Source organism: Myxine glutinosa, chromosome 1 (genome assembly GCF_964187855.1).
Source record: "Myxine glutinosa chromosome 1, kmMyxGlut1.1, whole genome shotgun sequence".
Taxonomy (NCBI): Eukaryota; Metazoa; Chordata; class Myxini; order Myxiniformes; family Myxinidae; genus Myxine; species Myxine glutinosa.
Window position 1 is genome coordinate 371,480,521 of NC_136261.1, and position 24,638 is coordinate 371,505,158.

Consider the following 24,638-nt stretch of genomic DNA (forward strand, 5'->3'; position numbering starts at 1 on the left):
TGAGAGTGTGAGAGAGAGGGAGAGAGTGTGAGAGAGAGAGGGAGAGAGTGTGAGAGAGTGAGGGGGAGAGTGTGAGAGAGAGAGAGTGTGTGTGTGAGAGAGGGAGAGAGTGTGTGTGAGAGGAGTGTGAGAGAGAGAGGGGAGAGTGTGAGAGAGAGAGGGAGAGAGTGTGAGAGAGAGAGGGAGAGAGTGTGAGAGAGAGAGGGATGAGGTGTGAGAGAGAGAGGGAGTGTGAGAGAGAGAGGGAGAGTGTGAGAGAGAGAGGGAGAGAGTGTGAGAGAGAGAGAGGGAGAGAGTGTGAGAGAGAGAGCGAGAGAGTGTGAGAGAGAGAGGGAGAGGAGTGTGAGTGAGAGGGAGAGAGTGTGAGAGAGGGAGTGTGTGTGAGAGAGAGAGGGAGAGAGAGAGTGTGAGAGAGATAGAGAGTGTGAGAGAGAGGGAGAGAGTGTGAGAGAGAGAGGGAGAGAGTGTGAGAGAGAGAGGGAGAGAGTGTGAGAGAGAGAGGGAGAGAGTGTGAGAGAGAGAGGGAGTGTGAGAGAGAGAGGGAGAGAGTGTGAGAGAGAGAGGGAGAGAGTGTGAGAGAGAGAGGGAGAGAGTGTGAGAGAGAGAGCGAGAGAGTGTGAGAGAGAGAGGGAGAGAGTGTGAGAGCGAGCGAGACAAGAGGGAAAGGGCCGGTCCACGGGGACCGATCAGCACTTGATGAATCCGGGCAGCAGGAAGAAAGGGGAAGATTTGACCCACGACTTCCGTTGGGGGGTACAACCATCACGTGTCGGTAGAAGTTGTGGTATATGGTGGTGTCGTGTGTATAAATATATAAATAATTAATAGTTGTGTGTTGTTGGTGGAGACGGTAGTCTGACAGGATGAGGATGGAGTCTGATGTGATTCTTTGGGGTTTTTTCACTCCAACAATTCAGAAAACCAGGTCCCATGACTTTTTCTCTCATCCCAAAATCATTAGACATACGTCACGCCCAGATATTGTTGTGAATATGTGAGGAATGTGAAGGAAATAAATGCATTTTCATCAAACACTAAATTAAAAAAACAATAAATGTATTTAATTTTATAAACTTTATTAACAAATCAACAATCAGATTGTAAATACATTGTTATAATCACAAAGCAAATAATCAGAATGGAATGAACGAACACAATGGAATGAATGAACAAAACGGAATGAACGAACAAAACGGAATGAACGCAATCATTAAAACGAGCAAAACCGCACGGAGTCATCATCACCATAAACCCCAATCGCGGGTTTAACGGGGACCAGGAAGTTCCCCCTGAACACGTGCAGAACCCGCGAGTCCCCGAAACACGTAAACTCTCCCTCCTCACAATCCAACAAGAACCCAAACCGTTCCGGATCCCCCGGCACGGACAGGAAGGTTTCTTGATTGTTGTGGACTGCATAGTATTCGTTTTCACATTTCTGTAAACACCAAGACTTGGGATTCTCTCCCAACATGCACTCATTCCCTCCCCCTTTCCTCCCCATGGAGTTTAAACAGATTCCGATTCTCCACCGACTCCTCGACCTCACCTCGACCTCCCAGTAATGACGACCCGAGGAGAAACTCTCAGAGGAAAGAACTTGTGCAAAACGATCAAACCGATCAGGATGTTCCGGGTGATGATTGTCGGTCTCGGTTCGAGTCGCCGTCCTGAGATCCCGGGAGATCTTGATCCGTCGATATGCAGAGTTTGGGTCCAGACTCGGGGTCCGTCCATCTGTGGACACGACGCGGGGTCACAGACTTCGTTAGACAAACGGACAGAAACACAAACACATTAATCTCTTTTATAACATTTGAAATATTAAATACATTTTTAATTTCATCTTCTTTACGAAACACAATTCACCTTTCTTTACCTGGTTAGGAATCCCCGACCATCCTCTTGTTCCCATATAACAAAACCCTCCCCCGACCATCCTCTTGTTCCCATATAACAAAACCCTCCCCCGAACATCCTCTTGTTCCCATATAACAAAACCCTCCCCCGAACATCCTCTTGTTCCCATATAACAAAACCCTCCCCCGACCATCCTCTTGTTCCCATATAACAAAACCCTCCCCCGAACATCCTCTTGTTCCCATATAACAAAACCCTCCCCCGCACATCCGGATATTTAATTTTCGCCTTCGTTCGATTTTCTTTTAAAATATAAATAATGACGTTTCATGGAAATTGTAACATCTTGTGAATGGGTTATGGGGTAACATAAACCTGGTGTTACCTTAACGGTCAAGGTGGCGGGTTTAACATCTTAAGGTCCTGACATTGAGCACCTGTCGTACCGTTAAAATAACACCTGGGCCCGGTTTCTGGAAGGACATCACATATTTATCCACTGGAGAGCTTCGATCAACCGGGTCCAGGTGGGCTGATTCAACCTGTCATCCTTCCGAGGTGGACCAGGTGAGTACCAGCTTACTGGGAGTAATAAACCATTCGAGTATCCTGCGTCGGAGTGGCGACCTGGTCAGTACTGCACTCCTTAGCCAATGAAATGGCGTGAAAGGAATTTTATTGTTACCTCCAACCAACGAAGGTGGACCGAGGTTATGTTTTCTACCCTGTCTGTTTGTGTGCAGGATATCTCAGAAAGGTATGGACGGATTCGGACGAAATTCGGTGTACCGGTGGGGTAGGTAACAAGAAATAAATGATTCGATTTTGGTGAAGATCCGGATCCGGATACGAGAATTATTTTCGGGATTCTTCTTCATTGATTGGTGGTGGTTCAGATGCAGCCTGTGGCTGTTTGGCTGCATCATTTTCTGGGGACAGGACGTGCACTGATGCAATGCCCCCATTACCAGTCGGCAGGTACTCATTTTGCCCACCTTAAAAGGATGACAGGCTGTGTCAGCTCACCTGGTGTTCAACATCATGGCAGGGGCTCAAACTCAGGACCCGATCATTTAAAGCCAGCCACCTGAACCGTGAAGCCAACACCAACCTCACCATTGAATGATCGGGCGAACAATGATATACAGCACGCTGTCTCAAAAAGTTATGGACAGATTCGGACGAAACTTGGTGGATAAGTTGGGTGTGTGACAAGGAAGAGGTGATTCGATTTTGGTGAAGGTTCAAATCTGGATCTGATCAGTGGGACAAAAATGGAATTAATCAGCCTGGTATGCATTCTGCCAGGGGTATGCATTCTGCCAGGGGTATGCATTCTGCCAGGGGTATGCACTCTACCAGGGGTATGCACTCTACCAGGGGTATGCACCCTCACAGGGGTATGCACTCTACTAGATGTATGCACTCTACCAGAGGTATGCAATCTAGCTGGGGTATCCCCTCTACCAGGGGTATGCACTCTACCAGGGGTATGCACTCTACCAGATGTGTGCACCCTACCAGGTGTATGCACCCTACCAGGGGTATGCACCCTACCAGATGTATGCACTCTACCAGGGGTATGCACTCTACCAGGGGTATGCACTCTACCAGGGGTATGCACCCTACCAGGGGTATGCACTCTACCAGATGTATGCACTCTACCAGAGGTGTGCAATCTAGCAGGGGTATCCCGTCTACCTGGGGTATGCACTCTACCAGAGGTATGGAATCTACCAGGGGTATGCACCCGACTGGAAGTATGCCCTCTACTGGAGGTATGCACGCTACCTGAGGTATGCCATCTACTGGAGGTATTCACTCTTGCATGGGTATTCACTCTGATGGAGGTATGCACTCTACCAGGGGTACGCCTTCCACCGGAGGTATGCACTCTACCAGAGGTATGCTGAAGGTATGGCCTTTACCAGGATTATACATTCTGCCTAAGGTAGACACTCTACCAGAGGTATGCACTCTGCCGGTGGTATGTCCTCCACCAGGGGTATGCCCACTACCGAGTGCCCTTGTAGTTATTACTGTTAACAGTGGCACTGCGTCTGCGGCACAGCCACACTTCCAGAAAATGATGCAACCAGCAGCCGGGTGGCTGCACACGAACCACTCACGTCTTGTTGTTCATCATAGGCCTAATCTTCTTCAGACGGCATATTTCTGCGCTGCCTCTATCAATGGCAATGATTCGTTCGGCGACCATCCGACTGAGTTTTACTTCCTGTGACATCCTTTAGTATTATAATTCTGATAGTTTGAAAGGATTCCACGAAAACTACGTAAAACGACATTCCTTTACAAAAGAATAGGACCGGGGTAGGCGTGGCTATGACGGTCGTTCAGCTTGATGGAGGCGGGGCCACTGGACACATTTGCCTCAGTGTCGGCGTTGTGCGAGATAATGTGGAATCAAATGATATCAGCAGAAATATCCTGCCTCGGAAATGCCTTGTTTTTCAGTGTTACATTCATGAAAATAAAATAATAGCTGCACACCGGCACCGCACACGGGACACGTGATCACGAACCTTCCAGTCACGGGTCAAGTCAAAGCGAACCACGTGATCAATAACCATCTCGAGTCACGGTTTCTCGGCAGCTGATTCGCTACGTCGCCGCATCACTGATGCCGTTGTGCAGAACAGGCTGCACAAGGGATCAACTCGAACTCTGAATTGAATAAATATTTGAATTGACATTTAGTGTGCCTTTCATCTTTGTTTTGGCATACTGCGTTGACTGGACTGGTCAATGGTCAACTAATCGATATTTAAATATAAAGATCCTAGTTTCCATACTCGATTAAACCTGAACCTTGCTGTGCACGTGCTCAGATAAAAAAGCGTGTCACGTGTGCAGTGTGTTTTACTAACGTCTTTCTGATGATTTTTTTGTGACTATTTTTGTCTGGAGAGAATCTACTCAAGTATTACTGAGGTCTTCTGATTTCTCAGAACCAGGATTTGGATACTACAGATAAATACTTATATCTTGTCTTGATAAAGTTCTTCAATGATGTTAATTTTACAAAACTATTATCAGTGTGTGCTGGCACTTTCGACTCTACGTACTAACGTCGGGATGACGCGAATAAAAAAAAAATGTTGGCCCCACCCACAGATACAAAACGAAAGTTGGAGTATGTTTTCATAATCTCATAGTAGTTTGTTGAGGATAGTTGCAGTTCGAGTGTTTAATAAGTTTTGTTGACACTTCAAGTAAGCAAAACAGTAAAAACCACGAGAGGTCTTTCACGTCCAGCCATTCATAAATTCCTCTCGAAAGGCTCCGCCCCTCCCCTCTGTTCTCACCCTATTGCTTGGAGGGAAACCACAACAGTTATTTTGGGCATTTCTAAGTGCAGTTCGTTGTGTGGCCTGAGGCTGGATTAAGACATTACTCTTTGAGAAACGAGCAATAAGACAGAGCTGCAAGATACAGTCAGGCTTACGTAAAACAATATAGGAACACATGTACGGTGTTTGACATTGCTGATTAAGATACACTGCCAGTCTAAAGTTTTAGAACAGCTCAATTTTTCCAGTATTTATTGAAATTTACGCAGTTTTATGTCTCAATGTACTCTGAAATTAAGCATAGAACAAATAAACAACTGGAGATAACCAAAAAAAAATCATAGAATCATTTTGTTTAACAAAATTTAATTTAAATTTTTGACTCAGCAAAGTATCCACCTTTTGCAGATATAACCGCCGAACACACTCGTGGCATTCTTTCTCCAATGGAAATCAAATATTGTTTGGGAAGTTTTTCCCAACACTGTTGCAGAAGTTCCCACAAATGTGTTGCACTTGTAGGTTGCTTTGCTTTCACACTTCTGTCCAATTCATCCCAAACCAGCTTGATGGGGTTTAAGTCTGGAGACTGTGCTGGCCATTCCATGATTTGAGGCCTGGCCTCTTGTTCTTTTCCTCGAAAGTAGTTCTGACGTCGCCTGGAGGTGTGTTTAGGCTTTCACACCTGGACAACCTGCAGGTGTGTCCAGTCTTCAGTAGTCCACTGGCGGTGCTTCGTGGCCCAGGCAAGCCTCTTTTTCTTATTTAGCCATCTTAGCAATGGCTTTCTTACTGCCACTCGACCTGTCAAACCTGCAGCTCGAAGTCTTCTCTTCACAGTTGAAACTGAGACTTGCTTACTTCGACCAGTGTTAAGCTGTGCTTGAAGCTGTTGTCCTGTGAGCCGCCTATCACACAAGCTGTTGACTCTCAGAAACTTGTCTTCTGATTCTGTTGTGGCTTTGGGTCTGCCAGACCTCTTCCCCTCAGTTTCCTCCAGTTTCCAATATACTACTTCCTGCAGTGCAATATTGTCCAAATAATGCTTCGGAGGGTACAATAACAGTCTGTTTCAACACTGCTTTTATACAGACAGGGGGTTTGTAATCAAGTAATCAGCAGAGGTTGGGACACCTGTACGAATTGTTTGCATCAACTTTCAAGGCTTAATTTACTTACATTGCTGCAGAGCAGCTGTAAGTTGTTAACCCATTACTTGTTCACTGAAGAAGGCCCTTTTTTTTTTTTAAATAATATAACTGTGCAATTTACATTATTTCCCCGTTTTTGCTAACCTAAACTTTTTTTAAACCTCGAGCAGTTTACTGCTTACCTTTGTACCATTTCAGGTTATTCACTGGATATTAAACTGCGTAAATTTCAATAAAAACTGGAAAAATTGAGGTGTTCTAAAACTTTTGACCGGTAGTGTATCTTGACACTTTTGCTCCAAGATTGGGAACCAAACCATTGTGTTATTCCACGTTGTAAAAAATAACAGAAACAAGCGAATAAAAAAGCCCACAGAATCTTGTTTCTCACAGTCTGAGAATCCTTTAGGTGCGTTTTTGCAAACTCCAAGCGGGCTTTCATGTGTCTTTCACTGAGGAGAGGCTTCGGTCTGGCTACTCTGTCATAAAGCAGTGATGGTTGTCCTTCCAGAAGTTTCTCCCGTCTCCACACAGGATCTCCGGAGCTCAGCCAGAGTGATCATCCGGTTCTTAGTCACCTCTCTGACCAAGGCCATTCTCCCCCGATTGCTCAGTTTGGCCGGGCGGCCAGCTCTCGGAAGAGTCCAGGTTGTTCCAAACTTCTTTCATTTAAGAATTATGGAGGCCACTGTGCTCTTGGGAACCTTCAATTATGCAGAAATTTTTTTGTAGGCTTCCTCTGATCTGTGCCTCGACACAATCCTGTCTCTGAGTTCTGCAGGCAGTTCCTCTGACCTCATGGCTTGGTTTTTGCTCTCATATGCATTGTCAGCTGTGAGACCTTATATAGACAGGTGTGTGCCTTTCCAAATCATGTCCAATCAATTGAATTTACCACAGGTGGACTCCAATCAAGGTGTAGAAACATCTCAAAGATGATTAAGACAAATGGGAGGCACCTCAGCTAAATCTCAAGTGTCATAGCAAAGGGTATGAATACTGTTATGAATTTGGTAGAGCAACATCTAGAGCTAGGTAGATCTGAATAGGTAGGTATTCGGCTGTCGTGACAGGGACTCTACATGTAATAAGTTCTTGATGTTCAGGCGTTGTCGGGGTAAGATGTATGAGTGTGGATCTACCTGGAGATTCGAGTGTTAAATAGTGAGGGATTAAAGGTAACGCCCCTGTGAGTATCACCTAGTAATCAAACCTTTGTCCATTATGGCACTGCAAACCACATAAACATTAGTTAGGTCCTTAGCGCAACATTAAATAACCCCCCTTTCCCTGACAAGGACTTCGTAATAAATTGACAGGAAACCAGGTCAAAAACACCGCCACAATTGGCCGCCACCGTGTACACCTCCAAAGGCCTCCAAACCTGGCCGGCAATTGTTATGCCGGGACCGCAGGGTGGCGGAGGGGGGAGATGTCAGGAGTCGCGGGAGGCTTTGATTGGCTGAGGAGTGCGCCAATGTGACGTCATCGGCCACCAATATAGGCGACGGTCGGACGCCATTTCGGGAGTTCGCCAGTACGAGTTGGAGAGGACACGCCATTTCGGGCAGTCGCAGTGCAGTTCGTGGTGGAGTTGAGAGTGCAGTTCCAGTCGCGGTTCGAGTGCAGTTCGGGTTGTAGAGAGTCGCAGGAGACACACGAGAGCACACCCAGTTGGCACTGAGCAGTTCGTTGAACAGTTGGACTGAACAGTTGGCACTCAGCAGAGGCAGCAGTTCGTTGGCACTTGGCTGCCAGCACTCCCGCGTCGAGTCGAGTGGAGTTAAAAGGAGTCCTTCCTGTCCCTGGTCAAGTGGAGCCGCTGGCCTGCGTCGGACGCGTGGTGCTTGGAGCGAGGGACCTCGTGGTGTGCGATCGGGCCGGAAGGAGCGGTGTTGGACGGCCGACACAAAGACGACAGGAGCCAGATAAGCCCGATCTCCGCGTACATTTTGAACGACGAGCCGTGTTATTTTCGTGATTAATCTCCCTCGTTTGTGTTTGATATCTGTCGTGTGGGGACGTCCCGATTAGAGTTATTAGATTTACCGGCGGGCTTTTTCACTGTCTTTACTTTTCTTAATAAACCCTTATATTACTTTTTGTACATAATATCTGAACGCAGTTTTCCTGGGTGTTTGATTTTAATAGATAAGGCGGCGGAGGGGGAGCTTCGCCGCGTCCGCCATCCCGCGCGTTTAACTTCGTGTTGAGCTTGAATCCGCCATTGAGTTTCCGCCTCGGGAGTTAAAGTCTCGCAAATCGGTCATCCGTGTTACCCTACGGTGTTCACCAAGGGTAGTCACGCGACAATACTTACGTCAATGTGATATTTCAGTTTTTCCTTTTGAATAAATTTGCAAAACTTTCTAAAATCCTGTTTTCTCTTTGTCATTATGGGGTATTGAGTGTAGATTGATGAGGGAAAAAATGAATTTAAACGATTTCAGCAACAGGCTGCAACATAACAAAATGTGAAAAAAGTGAAGGGGTCTGAATACTTTCTGAATGTACTGTCGTAAGCTCCGATGTAATTTCAGGGACTTATTGCAAATTCAGTTGTCTTTCCTACTTTTCTTTTTTATCAACTTCGAGTGACCAATCACAAATGTAGATAATTATATAATGTTGTTATTAGAGATGTCCTTGCAGTTTGTAAAAAGTTGATGATCATGTACTGAGAACTGATCAGGTACTGAGATCATGTACTGTTGATGATCATGTACTGTATTCAGGCTGCTAATTTGTAGAGTCTCCATATGTGGCTGGACTACAAGAGTAATCAAGTGATGTTGTAACCAGTGGAGTGTTTGTCGAAGCTTGAAGCAATAATTGATTAAGTGTAAATGAGGCAGTGATGTAAGGATTGCCTGTTTACTGAGAATGGCCAAAGATGTTGATCTTCACAGGCACATGATCAGATGAAAATGCATTCTTTGTTTGAAATTAGTTTTGGTGATGCATTATCTGTTTGAAATTTCTTTATATTTTGTCCTTGATGATTTTGTGGAAAAATTTTCAAAAGTGAACTTTCAAAAAACAAGAAAGCTTTAACTATGTTGAACATATAAAGCAAGTAAGAGAGAAAAGAAACAAGTGTATCAGAATGAATAAAAAAGGGAAACAAATCAAAGGAAAGGGAACGAATTAAAGTCAAGAAAGTGGGAATTTTGAAAGATCATGGAAAAAGAGAAAAACCAAAGAAGGACAATGAATTTCCTCGTTAAATATCATTCTTTTCAATCCCTTCACCTTCCATGTCCCATTTCCCTTCATTTCACTTACAAAGTCTTCTCAAGCTGCTCTGATCCAGCTCAGACATTTGGAGCTCCACTGGCTCTGTTGAAAGAAGGGAAGGTAGAGCAACATCACAATCAATGTGGATACCCTGCTGTTTATTTATACAGTAAATATTTTTTGCTCTAAGGAACAATTTATAAACATGAACAGATTTGAACAATGTGTGAATGCTAACGAGGCCTTTCCCGCATGCGCTGTGTGTGAATTTTCAGGGACTTGCTTCTGCTCAGCAGGGTACTTTTAACCTGCCGCTGCTAGGGAGAAGTGTGTAACTCAAATAGTCTTTTTAAACATGATTTTCAGCATTTAAACGAGTGGCAAATCATAGATGATTAACCATAATTGTTTTGCTCCTGGATGAAAATCAGACTCCTGGAAAAATAGGAAATACGAGAAATATCTGTGGATGAGACTGAGAGGTGTTTAGTTCCGTTCATTTCCTGTTAATACAAGCGAGCTGTGGGTACACACAAAAATACACACACACACACAAAAACACACACACACACACACACACACACACACACAAAAACACACACACACAAAAACACACACACAAAAACACACACACAAAAACACACACAAAAACACACACACACACACACGCCTTTCCTTCAAGCAATAAATGCAAAAATCAAGTATAATTTATCTTGCCCCGTCCCACTGGAAACAGGAAAAAGGAAACAAAGAAAATGTATTTATCCCAGCCCTCACAGCTCCAAAATCTCGTTTGGTCTTTTCCTCTCTGAAGCAGGTTCTAATCAAGGATTTGCCTGTACTTGGCTCCATTCAATGTTCCCTCTGTCCTTACAAGTCTCCCAGTCCCTGCCACTGAAAAGCATTCCCACAGCATGATGCTGCCACCACCGTGTTTCACAGTAGGGATGGTGTCAGATGGGTGATGAGCTGTGCTCTGTTTCCGCCAGAAATAGCACTTTGCATTCAGGCCGAAGAGTTCAATTGTCGTCTCATCAGACCACAGAATATGTTGCCTCACTCGCAGAGTCTTTCACATATCTTTTTGCAAATTCCAGGCATGCTGTCATGTGCCTTTTTCTCAGGAGTGGCTTTGTCTGGCTTCACAAATCCAGCCATAAAGCCTAGATTTGTGAAGTGCTGCAGACTCTTATCCTTCCAGCAGGTTCTCCCATCTCAGCCAAGGAACTCTCGTTCTGTCACAGTGGTCATTGGGTTATTGTTCACCTTCCTTGACCAAGGTGCTTCTTGCCCGGTTGCTCAGTTTGGTCGGACGGAACTTTCAACATTCTAGAAATTGCTTGATACCCTTCCTCAGATCTACGCCTCCTCACAATTCTATCTCAGAGTTATACAGACAGTTCCTTGGACTTTATGGTAGTTTCTTCTCTGACATGCACTGTCAACTGCAGGACCTTGTATAGAAAGGTGTGTTTCTTTATAATATCATTTCCAATCAATTGAGCTCCATTAGCTCTGTTTGAAACGTGCCATGTTTGTTTTTTAATTTAACATTTTTTTGTCAATGCACTAATTGTATTTTATAAACTTTTATCTTGTAAGCAATCTTTGATTGAAAATTATGAATATGTATGCATGTGCAATTCAGCCATTCGCTGCCAGACATGCTTTCGACAAACCATTTTGATTGATTGATTGAATTGGCCATAGTGGAATCCAATTAAGTTGAACATCCATCTTAAGGATGATCAAAGGAAATTGGATGCACCTCAGCTCAATTTGGAGTGTCATAGGAAAAGTATTGAATACCTGTTGACTCAAGACATTTCAGCTTTTCATTTTTAATTATTTTGTAAAAGGAAATTCTAAAAAAATTAATTCCACATTATGAGGTATTACGTGTAGATCAGTGACCAAAAAAATCCACATTTTATCCATTTTAAATTCAGGCCATAACACAACAAAATGTGAAAATAGTCAAGGGGTGTGAATACTTTCTGAAGGTACTGTACGATATCCTTTAAGGTGCCCCAAACACCGCTAAGGTGCCCCAACAGATTATGTCCTTTTGAAAGTTGTGTATGAGAGGAAGACAATGATCTTTGTCATTTATATACTTTTCACTTTTCTATTATCCTTCCTGGTTCTCTCGCATCTCATTTTCCCCAAATAATTATTCTCCTTACAAAATAGCACATTTTTGTCACTCACTCCTTATATTCTTCAGAAAGTTCTCATGGAGTTCAATTAATGAGCCCAGATTCTTCTCCTCCTTGGAGAAGTCCAACACTGTGGGTTGTACCATCTTCAGAGATTTAAAATGTGACACCGACTCGAGCCTTGGCATGAAAAAGAAAAAACTTCAGGAAGGTCAGGGGGTCATTGGAGGAGAAAAAGGTTTGTAAAATGATATTATAAAAGCCCCAAATATGGAAGATATCGATAAAAGTGTGGTTGAAATAGAATGATAGATGGAATTTATATTTGCGCCAATCTTTCGATGAGAATCTATAATTCAGCGAAGATATGAAAAGGAGAATGGGTAAAACGAATGGACTTGATAAACTTTTATTTTCTTCATGTTCTCTCATATAATATGGATTCAGGTTACATTATATAACAAGAATCATCAAATGAGAACGAGTTGCGACATTTTTGGGAATTACATATTTTTGGAAGAAGTAGACAATAAAATATATCTGGAGATTAATGAAAATGAATGATGGTTATGAAGAAGGAACAGAGATGAGGAAAAAAGCATGATGATGTGTCAAACAATGTGATGGACGCCATCACAGTCTTACCTTTTTATGACATCCTTATAACCCTGAAAAGGAAGAAAACAGTGAATTACCTCACGACTTCTTCGTTAATGAATGCCCTCTTCATAAATGTAAATAATGCACACTGTTGAATTTGCAAATTTAAGCGTGAAATTAATTTTCATTTTACAGGCTGTATAATGTACCCACTTGAAGATAACAACACAACACGTACAGATACATTCAAAGTACACCGCCCCCATTCCAAATGAATATATATCCTCCAGCGCGGCATTGCCGGGGCACCTCCGGCGCATGGCAATACCGCCGTGCAGCTCAGAGAGACTATATTGGGAGGGAGAGGTGTACAATAACTGATTGATTAATTGCGTAACTAAAATCAATAAAGGGTATTCATACAATATTATCTTAATCAATTGGCTAATAGCATAAGTAATCCACCAGTGCTTGATCCGAAGCTGTAAATTTTTTAAAAATCAATTCAATAAGTCATTCATTCAATAAGTCATGATTAATCATTAAATCAAAAATATCGTTTTTAGCCACATCACTTGGTCACTTGTCGTGTCAAAATATCAGCTTGATAGCTCAAAAGGTGCAAAGATGAGAAAGCAAATATATAAATGATTAATAATGAAAATAAATAAATAATAATCATAAAATAATTAAATAATTAATCAATTGGCTAATATAATACCTAAACCACCACCGTTTTATCCGAATGTATAACTTTTTAAAAACTTAAGTAATCAAGTCATTAATCGGACAAATTCAATAATTAATCGATGAATTGCTTAATAAATCAAAAATATCCTTTGTAGCCCATCACTTGGTCACTGTCGTGTCCAAATTTCAGCTTCCTAGCTCAAAGGACCTCAGAGATATCGCTCGGACAACCAAGAAAACAAGAAAGCAAGAAAGCAAGAAACCGGAGTGAAAACCGATGTCTCCCTTAAGGTGTGCGCCATTGCCGGGCACCGAAGGGGGCTCAGCAATGATGTCTTGCAGCGCCAGGAGATGGCATAGGAAAGGAGTGGTGTACAACACAGAAATATCTAATTAACCTTCGCTCGTGAAGTGAAAAGTGGGGTTAAGCATTCAGGTGCGTACGTGTGCCATATGTGTGCCACGTGCCACACGTGTGCCATGTCTGCATTAAAAAATTCATTTTCTTGGCAACTGTTGGTCCGATTGACGTGAACTTTTACCGTCGGAGCGCCTCTGCCAATTGATTTTTTTGCTGTTAATCAACGACGTCATAGGTCACGTGGCATGGACGCCACCTTGGAAAAAATTTGCACCTCCACATCTCCGAAACTACTCAATGGAAAAAATTGAAATATGGCTCATTGTCAAGTACTCCCCATGGGGAATAATATATGTTAATGATGATGTAATCGGTGCCTTCATTATGTCGCCTTCATCCATGAAGGGCGACGACCAAAGGAAGACTACCTCGCACTGACGTGGCAGAACAGGCGTCATCGTAATTCAACTTTCAGGCATCAGGAACAGGCGTCATCGAATATTTGTTGTGGTTACTCTTTCAATCACTAAAAGAAAACTTAACCCACACCTTCATGAACATGTAAATCTTCCCCACCCCCAATCAATAAATCTTCCCTCAACACTTACCTTTCAAAATCTTATTAATGCTTCTTTCTTGGTCTTCCCTCACACCAGCAGCCCTATATAAGCATTATACGTGTAACTTACTGTTCTTGCAATCTCCAATAGCGTGACAACTGTCAGTAATCACTGCTGTGGTAAATGTGGAACTATAATCCCGAAACAAGAGTGATAAATGAACCTTCCAGGGTCTGTGTCAAGGACAACATCTCCACATCTGATGGTATATTCATGTTGTGTTATTATGCTTCCTAAAGTACAATGTGCCATTAATTCACTCTCCGAGCAATACCCCAAGTCCGAGCATTCAATCGGTTCTCATGTCCTACAGGTTTATGATTAGTCCATTTTTTTCTCTTCTAAAAAAATTAAATTCAATAAATATTGACAATTAAACATTACCACTTTTGTAAAAGGTGAAGAAGAATGCCTACCTGTAAAAATGAAATAGTCTCAAGATCCTGGAGTGCTGCTTTCAATGTGGAATTTGTTTCCTGGAGAGAGTTCAACTGCTCCTTCACCTTGTCCATTTGCTTCTGAAGCAGAAAAATCCTCTCATTTTGCCTTTTGATCACCCCACTCTTCATCAGATCCACGGATTTATCCACATATTGGTACAACGCCAATCGCTTTTCCTCCATCCTGTCCACAGTCCCTTTGCCTGAATCCTGGAATAAATCAATCATTGTGTGATTAGAGTTAAAAGTCAAGAATAAACCATCAGAAAGAAGGTTAAAACTAAAGAGAACTAAGAATTACGACTGAAGAAGGATTAGGACATATTGCACGAGTGCATTTAAAAGGACATAATGTTTTGGACAGGACACTTATCTACAACACTTATTGGGGTGAGTTGATGGGTTGATGGAAAATTTCAACATTTACCCAACCGAGATGAGGGAGATTTGAACTAGTTCGCATGCGATGGACAGAATTAGGCAGAAAAGGTATAAATCTTTAAAAGTGAAAGAAATAAAATAAAATTTCAGATTTCCTGATCACAAAAAAACACCAACACTTGTTCAGATATGGACAGAGTTTGTTTCCAGGGAATTGCACAGAGGTGGGCAGTAATATTACAGGATACCTGCCCACCTCAACTCTTTTCTCTGGCTTGTGAAATAATCTTCATGAAAAAGTTCAATCCCGCTCTACCCTCCACGGCGAGATGTTGGCATCCCACTACCCTCTCCCGTCATCCTGAACCATCCAAACCTGCAATATTTTACCACTTTCACTATTTCACCACTTTTCACCACCACTCCCCACTTCCCTAAACCAATCGTCTTGCAGGTTAATGCGTTCTTCACATCTTGTTATTATTTCTTTTTTGCCCATTAATTAATTCCCTAACCTTTTCATGTTCCACCTTTTGCCCCACTGCCCCACCGTCAATACATTTCCTTTTTTCACTCTGTATCTTGCTCTTCCATGAGCTGACTCTTGTATCCAAAAAAGCATTTTAACAATAACTTGAAAGCATTTTAAGGAGACAACTTTCAAAAAAAAAGTCTGTTCAGTTGGATTTAAAAATAAATCTCACATTAATGGTCATGGATTGACATTGTTTTGGGTCAGGTGGTTGGTGGCTAGTGTGTGTAGATGGCCAGAGGTGGCCTGAGATGGCTGAGATGCAAGTAAGATTGTGTAGTTTGAGCTGTGGTGATGTCACCCATTGGAGAAACAAATATTTTTTCCAGATGCTAATTCTCTTTCCTTCAATCACGTCCATTCCTTGGTACTTCATACCTGTGTTTGTTCAACCTCCCGCTTCAACTGATGGAGTTGGGCTTCAAGGTGCTGCTTTGACTTTGATAGTTCAGGACACTTTGCATTCAAAACGCCCTGCACAGAATAAATAAGTCCAGGCAAAGGGAATTGTTCATCTGTATGTGGAAACGATGAGGCACAAACTGCACAAAATGATTTTAAAATGTATTTGCAAAAAAGTGGAGACGAGACATTTGTCGATTCCAAATTAAATATGAACTCTTCTTTATTTATACAACTGTATGAGAAGAGAGCTCATCAACATTATTATCATGGTGAATAATTGATAGTTAAAGGAAGCAGAGGTGGACTATAAAGGGGCGCCCCACATCTGGCAAATAAAATACATTTACTTCTTCATGCAGCTGTATGAATGAAATTGGCGCCATTTATATGAACTTTTCAGGAGCATTACTTGGTTCCTCCTCAGAACATAAGGGTAGACCAGCATGCACATGAGATTTTTTGAATGTCCCTTCTTTTCTATACTTTGGCATTTTCTACAAGCTAGAAAATGTCACATCTTTTCTATACTTTGCCACGTGGCACATGCCATATCAAGAGGCCTTTTCCATACCCCTGGCATTTTTCCCAAGAATTACCACCAGAGTCAAAAAATTGATATGGCCAACATTTTGTGGATCGCCCCCATGAGCCAAGCAAAAATAGGACAACGGGTTCTGAAGCTCACCTGGATCAGGAGCAACAGTCACTCAAACCCCCCACAGACCACGATATTTTTTAATGCGGTGAACAAACTTTTGTACATCATGAGTGATGATGGTTGTGATCAAATTTCATTGAAATTGTGTGTGTCGTTTCAGAGAAGAGAGCGAATTCGTATTTGGGGGGTTGGGGGGCGGTCAACCCTCACAACCCTCACAACCCCCTCCCCTGTAAACCCCCTTCATGTGCTCAGATTTTTATTCAGTCAATACACCTTCATTAGGCATCAGATATGAAGTTTGTGGCCAAGTTTCATCAACATCGTATGTGTAGTTTCAGAAAAGAGAGCAAATACCAATTTTGGGTGGGGCCCCACAGACCACCTTAGACCTTGAGTTTTTTATGCCATGAACAAACATTGGTACATCACGGGTGATGAAGGTTGTGGGCACTGGGCATGTTTCATCAAAACCGTGTGTGTAGTTTCGGTAAGCGAACTTCCATTTCGAGCAAAATCACGTCAACCATTATCGATATAGATGGAAAGTCTTTTGTCTTTTCAAAGAACCTCACGACGGATCATCATTTTGGATTCTGTGTCATTCAACTTTGCAAATGATTTTGCTTCGCCATTAGAAATGGTAAGAAGGCTTGAATCTGAAACAAATCGTCAAGATACATGTCGTCGATATAACATGGCTTGGACATATTTTAGATAAATCAATACAAAGTAGCATCCTGTTCTACTTGTCAAGCTCACTAACTGCTGCATACAAGAAAGCCATCATACCTGGCTTCTGGACTTCCAGCACTTGCACAAATGACTCCACATTATATAGTACAGTACTGTATCCTGCGGACAGGCAGATACAGCAGCTGCATCACTGTCTCACGATCTGGAATTGTTGGACAAACAAAATGGATCACACCTTGCATACCTGGCAAATCTCTCAGTCTCACACCAGAAGGACCATTACATAAACCCCCATATTTCCATGTTCAACCACTGAGTGTCCAAGAGATTCAGTGTCTAACTTCTGACATCTCTTCGGTTGAACAATGAACATGTTACAAAGTTGGTTTGCAAAAGCAACCACAGATCGGGCATCCTCCATCGTGTAAAGTCATTCCTTGATGGATGTGAGCAGTGAGTCTGGATTTTGTGAGTTTCACAAGAAGTGAGTTCGTGGCAGAACCCTGTGGGGGGTTGAAGGGTGAGGAGACAGACCATTGAAAGAGGAGAGGGTGAAATGCCAACAAGGACACAGGAGAACATAGAGAGCCAACCAAGCTGTCATAGATGCAGGAGTAACAGGCCCAGGGATGCTGCATTGCTGAAGGAGATTGCACTGCTTTTGTTTATTTAACATGTTTATCCAATTAACATGTTTATCCATGGATTCAAGTTGAAAAGGTGTGAAATAGGGACATGAGCCCAGAAGGAAAGCAATACTCCATTGGGCTGCAGCTGCAAGCCTCGTGGGTTGTTAAAAATTATAATTTGTCTTTGCATGATGGAGAATTCCCAATGAGGCAATGGCTTTCCAAGCCAACTCAGATATTTAGTTGGTCCAGGAGGGATTGTGGCTAATGGAGATGTTAACACGTTTGAAGACCTGAATTGCAAGTGTTGCTTAAATGGAATGGATTGAATGTTTTTCCAGTTGGTCGTTTTAAAGAGACAAAGTGAGACGCCAGGGTTTACAATTCCAAGTGCTGCTCAAGCTTCTGCTTTTTTCACACATGTTCAGAGAGGGAAGAAGCTGATGCCTGCCTTTCTGGACGATGAGTGGTGCTGCAGCAAAGGGTGGAGTTATAAGCAAAATTTTAACCTGAGACTGGTTTGGGGCCACAGATTTTCAAATGGGAGAGGATCCCATTGAGACTCAGGCATGACTATGAAAGTGGAGGAGAGGAAGACACAATACCAGATTTGGATAAATGCTTGAGCCATGTCCAGAAGATACAGAATTGATCTCTTTTCTAACATTCAGAGCCTCAATCCATTGTTGGAAGAGCAGGAGATGGAGGGCCAGGGAGGTTGAATGGGGTTAGAAACCAAACTGATGGTTTGAGATCAGGCCATGAGAGAAAAGGAAGGTTTTGATTTCAACTGCAATGTTGGATTATTAAGGCCCTTTCTGTCAATGTAAAAACCTGTCTGTGCTCATTTGTAGACTGGTGTCCTTGTCAATATCAGTGCACATTTCAAACAGCCATTTTGTTTATGGAGAACAATTCAACTTTGGTTTCCAGTAACATCCCAGTTTGTTAAAGGAGTTTCCATGATTAATATGCTGGTCCTCTTTGAACAGAATATTAAAATGAGATCATTTAAAAAACTCAAAATAATTTGTTGCTTCATCCTTTCGAGCAGTCGAGTAATTTGTTAAAGTCTGATTGTCGTGTCATCATAAATATTATTGAAGATCTTTGAAACCATGAGAAGACGACCATTGGCCGAGACTCAGTATGAATGTGGACATTGTGATGCAAGGAAGTAAAAGCACAAGAAAACAAACACCAGTAATGGATAATACCAGGCCTGAACATTACCTCTTGTTGGTAATTGCTGTAACTGGAAGTGTTTTTTTAAAATCCTTTTATATGAAGTTTAACAACACCCTGGTGTTGGCTTAGCGGTTCGGGTGCCGGCTTGGGATCCTAGGATCCTGGGTTTGAATCCCGGTCATCGCTGAATTAACACCAGGGGGGCTGACTCAGCCTGTCATCCTACTGAGGTCGGCAAATTGAGTACCAGTTTAGTAGTAATTCCCTGTGGGTTGGAAGAGGTGACTTACAGGGTTGGCGGCAGGAAGGGCATCCGGACATAAAATATTGCTGAACAATGGGGAACACGGTGCCCGAAAAAGGCCAAGCCCTGCTCTGCGGGGAAAAAAGGCCTCTAAAGGGGGTGCCATATGAAGTTTAACAACAACAGGTTGTTTTGTGTGGTTTTCATGAATATACCTGGGATGCTAAAGTGGTCTCAACCTGTATCTTTTATTAACACACACTTCCCTTAATTCAACATCTCAAAATGCCGTTCACACACATTATTCTTGAGCATCGCTTGACATTTCATCTCCAAGCTTTTTCAGAGATTAGGATCTATATCCTTAGGCCCAGGGCCATGAACAATCTCAGCATAAAATTGTTAATTTGGTGAGCTCTCAAGCCTACCTTTTTACCTGTAAAATCAATAACCACCTTTTCTGTCAGTTGTTCAATTTAAAAGACTTGTTTTGATACTTCGCTCATTCTACAACCAATTGATCTCCAGCAGTGTCGGGGAAAGTATCATAAGAAGGTAGTCTCTCTATAAAATAACCTCCACTTGTGAGGAATGTTCTGAGTTATGAGACATTTTCATGATTACAGAACTTGAAATTTATCAATGTCTTACATCTTTTGGCACTTTGTTCTTTCAACTTCCTTTGAGAATGGATTTTATATTCTTGGAGATAAATTCAAATGGATAAAATTTACATGAACAAATAAAGTTTTCATATATTTACTTGCCTTGAATTCATCATGAACAAGCTCCACAGGAACAACTTTATGGTTCGTATGTTGTCCAACCAGGCACATCACACACATCAAGCTTTCATCATCCTTGCAGTAGAGTAGTATTGGCTTGCCATGCTCGGTGCATCTTCGCTCCTCCACGTTTACTCCTGGCACCAACTTCATCTTCTCCACGTTTACTCCTGGCACCAACTTCATCTGCTCTACCAATTTGGCAAGGGCCACATTCTTTTGACATTCTGGTTTTATCGGAAATACTTTACGGCAGTTCGGACAATCACAGACTGTGGCCTCTTCCCTGCTTTCCCAGTGTTGCTCGATACAGACTTTACAAAATGAGTGGCCACATGGCAGAGTAATTGGCTCCTCGTACAGTTCAAAGCACACAGCGCATTGAAGTTCATCTGCACAAACTCCAGTCATCGAAGAAGACGCCATTTTCTTGGATCAGAGAAGGAAGTGGAGCAGAGTTGAAACCTGTAGATCGAGAGGGGTAGTTATAAAAACAAAACGTTAGAGGTAAGAAAACATCAGGTAAATTACTATGGAGCACAACTACCTCAGAAACAAGAGAGTTCATAGAACACGATACCCCACTCAGTGTTAAAGTCTATACAGGAATGCCTTGTCGTTCACGAGGTGGTGAAAATCCCCGTGAACCGCAAACTGAGGAGGTAATGGGGGAAAATATGGTTTGGGATTCAACTGTAAAATTGTCCATACTGTACCATTAATTAACATGTTTGTGCATTGTTTTTGTGCTGTTTGGATTCAAAAGAAAGTATTATTTTCCTGTATTAAGAACGTAAAATAAAGTGTATTTTCCTGAGTTATTATTATTATTCCTAGAATATAAGACCCGTCGCTTCTCTGATGGAAATACCAATCTTTGCTGCAATGGCTAATCTATGGGGGAAGAAAAACAAACAAAGGATTTCTGGGAGATCCTGCTCTCCGTGCAGGGATAACCAACGTCACGTGTTGGCATTTGCAGTTTTGACCCACGTGTCCACGCCCCCTTTAAAGAAAAAGCTTTTTTCCCGGGAGTTACCTGGGAGTTACTCGAATCCCACGTAGTTGGATTTCTTAAAATCCATTAATTTGTTCTTAAGTTATAACATGAAAAACAAACAAACAAACAAGACAGACGGCTCCTTTAATAATATAGATTTCGCGAGCCGCCTGAGTCTGCTGATTGCATCATTGTTGGGAGCGTGGCTGTGCCCCTGATGAATTGCTCCGATTCCAGTAAGCTGGAACTCATTTTGCAGACCTCAGAATGACAGGCCGAGGCAACACCCCACCCCCCAATCCACTCCCCCCCCCACACAACCAATCCACCCCTCCCACCCTGCCCAACCCCCCCCCCCAATCCACCCCGCCCACCCCCGCCCCATCCCCCAATCCACCCCTCCCCACCCCCCAATCCACCCCTCCCACCCCAACCCCCAGCCCCAAATCCACCCCTCCCACCCCGCCCCACCCCTCCCCCATCCCTCCCATGTCATGGCCGCACCAGAAGAGCAATTTTCTTGAAATCGAACATCGATTGGGATCGATGACAAAACAGACAGAACACAATGGCAAGCATGAAATCAGCAGAGCTATACTTCGATCTCTTAGTTTATCTTTCTATTTAACAAGATGATCTGAAGTATCTGAGTGGCAATGCTCCATGACCCGTCCTTCATTCTTCCTCTCTGCATGTCCTGATGCTTTTCCACTTTGACCTTCATGCTCTGAAAAAGAGGGTCTGACTGGTCCTGGTCACAACGTACGTGTGGTTGTGTGTGTCAGTAATAAGCCAATAATAAGCCAATCACTCCGATCGTAACCGGGTGGAAAAGAAGTATCAACTTCAAATTTTGACTCATGTTGAAAACACGACAAGTTATGCTAGGCCAATAATTCCGGCTCTATCCTGGAAGGAGGGGGTCCCTCATGCCATGGTGTGATGGTATTCTTAGATTCGAACTTTCACCAAAATGTAATCAGAACCTCCGTGTCACGTACACAACCTCTCCACCAAATTACGTCCGAATCCATCCACAAGTTTTTGAGATGTCCTGATCACAGACAAACAAACAGACAGGGGTAAAAACATAACCTCCATCCACCTTGGGTGGCAGAGGTAAAAATACAAAAGATTCACGATTTAGGCGACCTTGACCTTTTGACCTCAAGAGGAATAGGCTTCAATGACCCAATATGTAAAACCTGGTCAAATTTCAAACCAATCGGATGAGAATTGACGATTTTATACAACCTTGACCATTGACCTTTTGTCCAAATTATTAATTTGTCTTCTCCGTATTCTTATAATAAAACTGTTGAAAATTTCCATGACAAAAGCTGAAATGGTACAAAGGTTACAGCCCGTGCAGACATACCCCCACACGCCCCCACACGCCCCCACACCCCCACACCCCCTCCCCCACACACACACCCCCACACCCGCACACGCCCCCCCACGCCCCCACAGCCCCTCCCACCCCCCCCCCCCCACACACACACACACGCACACACACACACACACACCCCCCTACACACACACCCCCCTACACACACACCCCCCTACACACACACCCCCCTACACACACACCCCCCTACACACACACCCCCCTACACACACACCCACACACACACACACACACACACACACACACACACACACACACCCCTCCCGACACACACACACCCCTCCCGACACACACACACCCCTCCCGACACACACACACCCCTCCCCACACACACACACCCCTCCCCACACACACACACCCCTCCCCACACACACACACCCCTCCCCACACACACACCCCCCCCGACACACACACACCCCTCCCCACACACACACACCCCTCCCCACACACACACACCCCTCCCCACACACACACACCCCTCCCCACACACACACACCCCTCCCCACACACACACACCCCTCCCCACACACACACACCCCTCCCCACACACACACACCCCTCCCCACCCCCCCCCCCCCCCCCCCGACACACACACACCCCTCCCCACACACACACCCCCTCCCCACCCCCCGTCACACACACACCCCTCCCCACCCCCCCTCACACACACACACACCCTCCCACACACACACACACACACACCCCCACACACACACACACACACACACACACACACACACACACACACACACACACACACCCACACACACACACACCCCCACACACACACACCCCCCACACACACACACCCCCCACACACACACCCCCCCACACACACACACACACACACACCCCCACACACACACACACACACACACACACACACCCCCACACACACACACACACACCGGAGTGATCCAGATACTTGCAAAAAAAAAAAAAAAAATCCAACTAACAAACAGACTCAAATGCAATACCCTCTCCTTAGCATGAATAATTCATTACACACACCGATAACACCAAAGGTGGGATAAATGAAATTGGTGTTGCATTTGCTAATGTTTACTTAGTCTGGTGGAGTGGCCGTGCGCTTGTTGTACCATTTTTGAATGCGCTTGTACCGATCATTGAGAGAGGCAAGGACTTTGTTTCTATTTCAGTTTTAGGATTGGATTGGGGGAAATTTTTATTTCTTCCTTCTGATAACGAAACGTAAAAGCGACATGTTCAATGTAGTTGTTAAACGGGCTGTCAACAACATGGAAACACCACTAGTAGAGGCAACGCACAGCACGCAGCATGGGCCACGCACCTCGGAGAACATAGGACACTGGCGTCAGACAGCACGGTGTCGACGCACGTGGGAGCACATGGAGTATAGCGGGTGTGGACGCATGTGGGAGCACATGGAGTATAGCGGGTGTCGACGCATGTGGGAGCACATGGAGTATAGCGGGTGTGGACGCATGTGGGAGCACATGGAGTATAGCGGGTGTGGACGCATGTGGGAGCACATGGAGTATAGCGGGTGTCGACGCATGTGGGAGCACATGGAGTACAGCGGGAGTGGACGCATGTGGGAGCACATGGAGTATAGCGGGTGTGGACGCATGTGGGAGCACATGGAGTATAGCGGGTGTGGACGCATGTGGGAGCACATGGAGTATAGCTGGTGTGGACGCATGTGGGAGCACATGGAGTATAGCGGGTGTGGACGCATGTGGGAGCACATGGAGTATAGCGGGTGTGGACGCATGTGGGAGCACATGGAGTATAGCGGGTGTGGACGCATGTGGGAGCACATGGAGTACAGCGGGTGTGGACGCATGTCGGAGGAGATAGTACAGAGGACAGTGTGCACGCCGGACAGGACAAGGCAAGTTGCTTTGCTGTCCAACTTTTGAGGAAACATTGCGTTATAATCATGGTGTAAAAGGTCACATAACAACGTACCGTAAAAGGCATGTTGTTTGAAGTGAGGACAAAGATGGTATGGAGGAATTAGCGCAGGAACGAAGGCGTCACGTGCACACACGTGCCGGGAAAAACCTTGCGATGTCATTGACCTTAGCGCATGCGCAGTTGGCGTGTAAATACTTTTTATTCCTTTTTTTAAAATGGCTTTTCCCCATTCTCATGTGGTTGTTTTCATTTGTGCCGTTAATGAAGTTGCCTTATTTACTAGGGAAAGTTCCCGGCGTTGCCCGGTAACCATGAGTCCTTTCCTGATGGGAATATGAAGAGAGGCGGCAGCACAGGAGAAGGGGGTGGGAGGGAGGGCAA

General features: G+C 43.9%; 1 protein-coding gene across 3 annotated transcripts; it reads right to left on the bottom strand.

The window, feature by feature from the left end:
- Positions 1–1,059: 1,059 nt before the first annotated feature.
- LOC144889534 (E3 ubiquitin-protein ligase TRIM7-like) lies at positions 1,060–24,435 on the bottom strand. Of its 3 annotated transcripts, none has more exons than XM_078770164.1 (8): positions 24,309–24,435; positions 19,930–20,412; positions 15,721–15,816; positions 14,406–14,639; positions 12,364–12,386; positions 11,771–11,898; positions 9,608–9,661; positions 1,060–1,737 (listed from the first exon to the last, which is right to left on the bottom strand). In XM_078770164.1, the coding sequence occupies exons 2-8, from the start codon at positions 20,371–20,373 to the stop codon at positions 1,211–1,213; spliced, it is 1,506 nt and encodes a 501-aa protein (XP_078626290.1). In that variant the 5' UTR covers positions 20,374–20,412; positions 24,309–24,435; the 3' UTR covers positions 1,060–1,210. The 3 variants fall into 3 exon arrangements, with proteins under 3 accessions (XP_078626290.1, XP_078626292.1, XP_078626291.1); XM_078770166.1 differs by lacking the exon at positions 24,309–24,435 and adding an exon at positions 21,949–22,172; XM_078770165.1 differs by lacking the exon at positions 24,309–24,435 and adding an exon at positions 20,495–20,610.
- Between the last annotated feature and the right edge of the window lie 203 nt (positions 24,436–24,638).

Bases quoted from the DNA above. Each gene is read 5' to 3' on its own strand.
- LOC144889534 (XM_078770164.1), bottom strand. From the start codon at position 20,373: ATGGCGTCTTCTTCGATGACTGGAGTTTGTGCAGATGAACTTCAATGC. The intron at 15,817-19,929 runs GCAAGTAAATAT...TATTCTGTGCAG, and splicing joins TTGTTCATGATGAATTCAAG to GGCGTTTTGAATGCAAAGTG. The intron at 9,662-11,770 runs GTGAGTGACAAA...TTCTTTCAACAG, and splicing joins CTTTCTGAAGAATATAAGGA to AGCCAGTGGAGCTCCAAATG.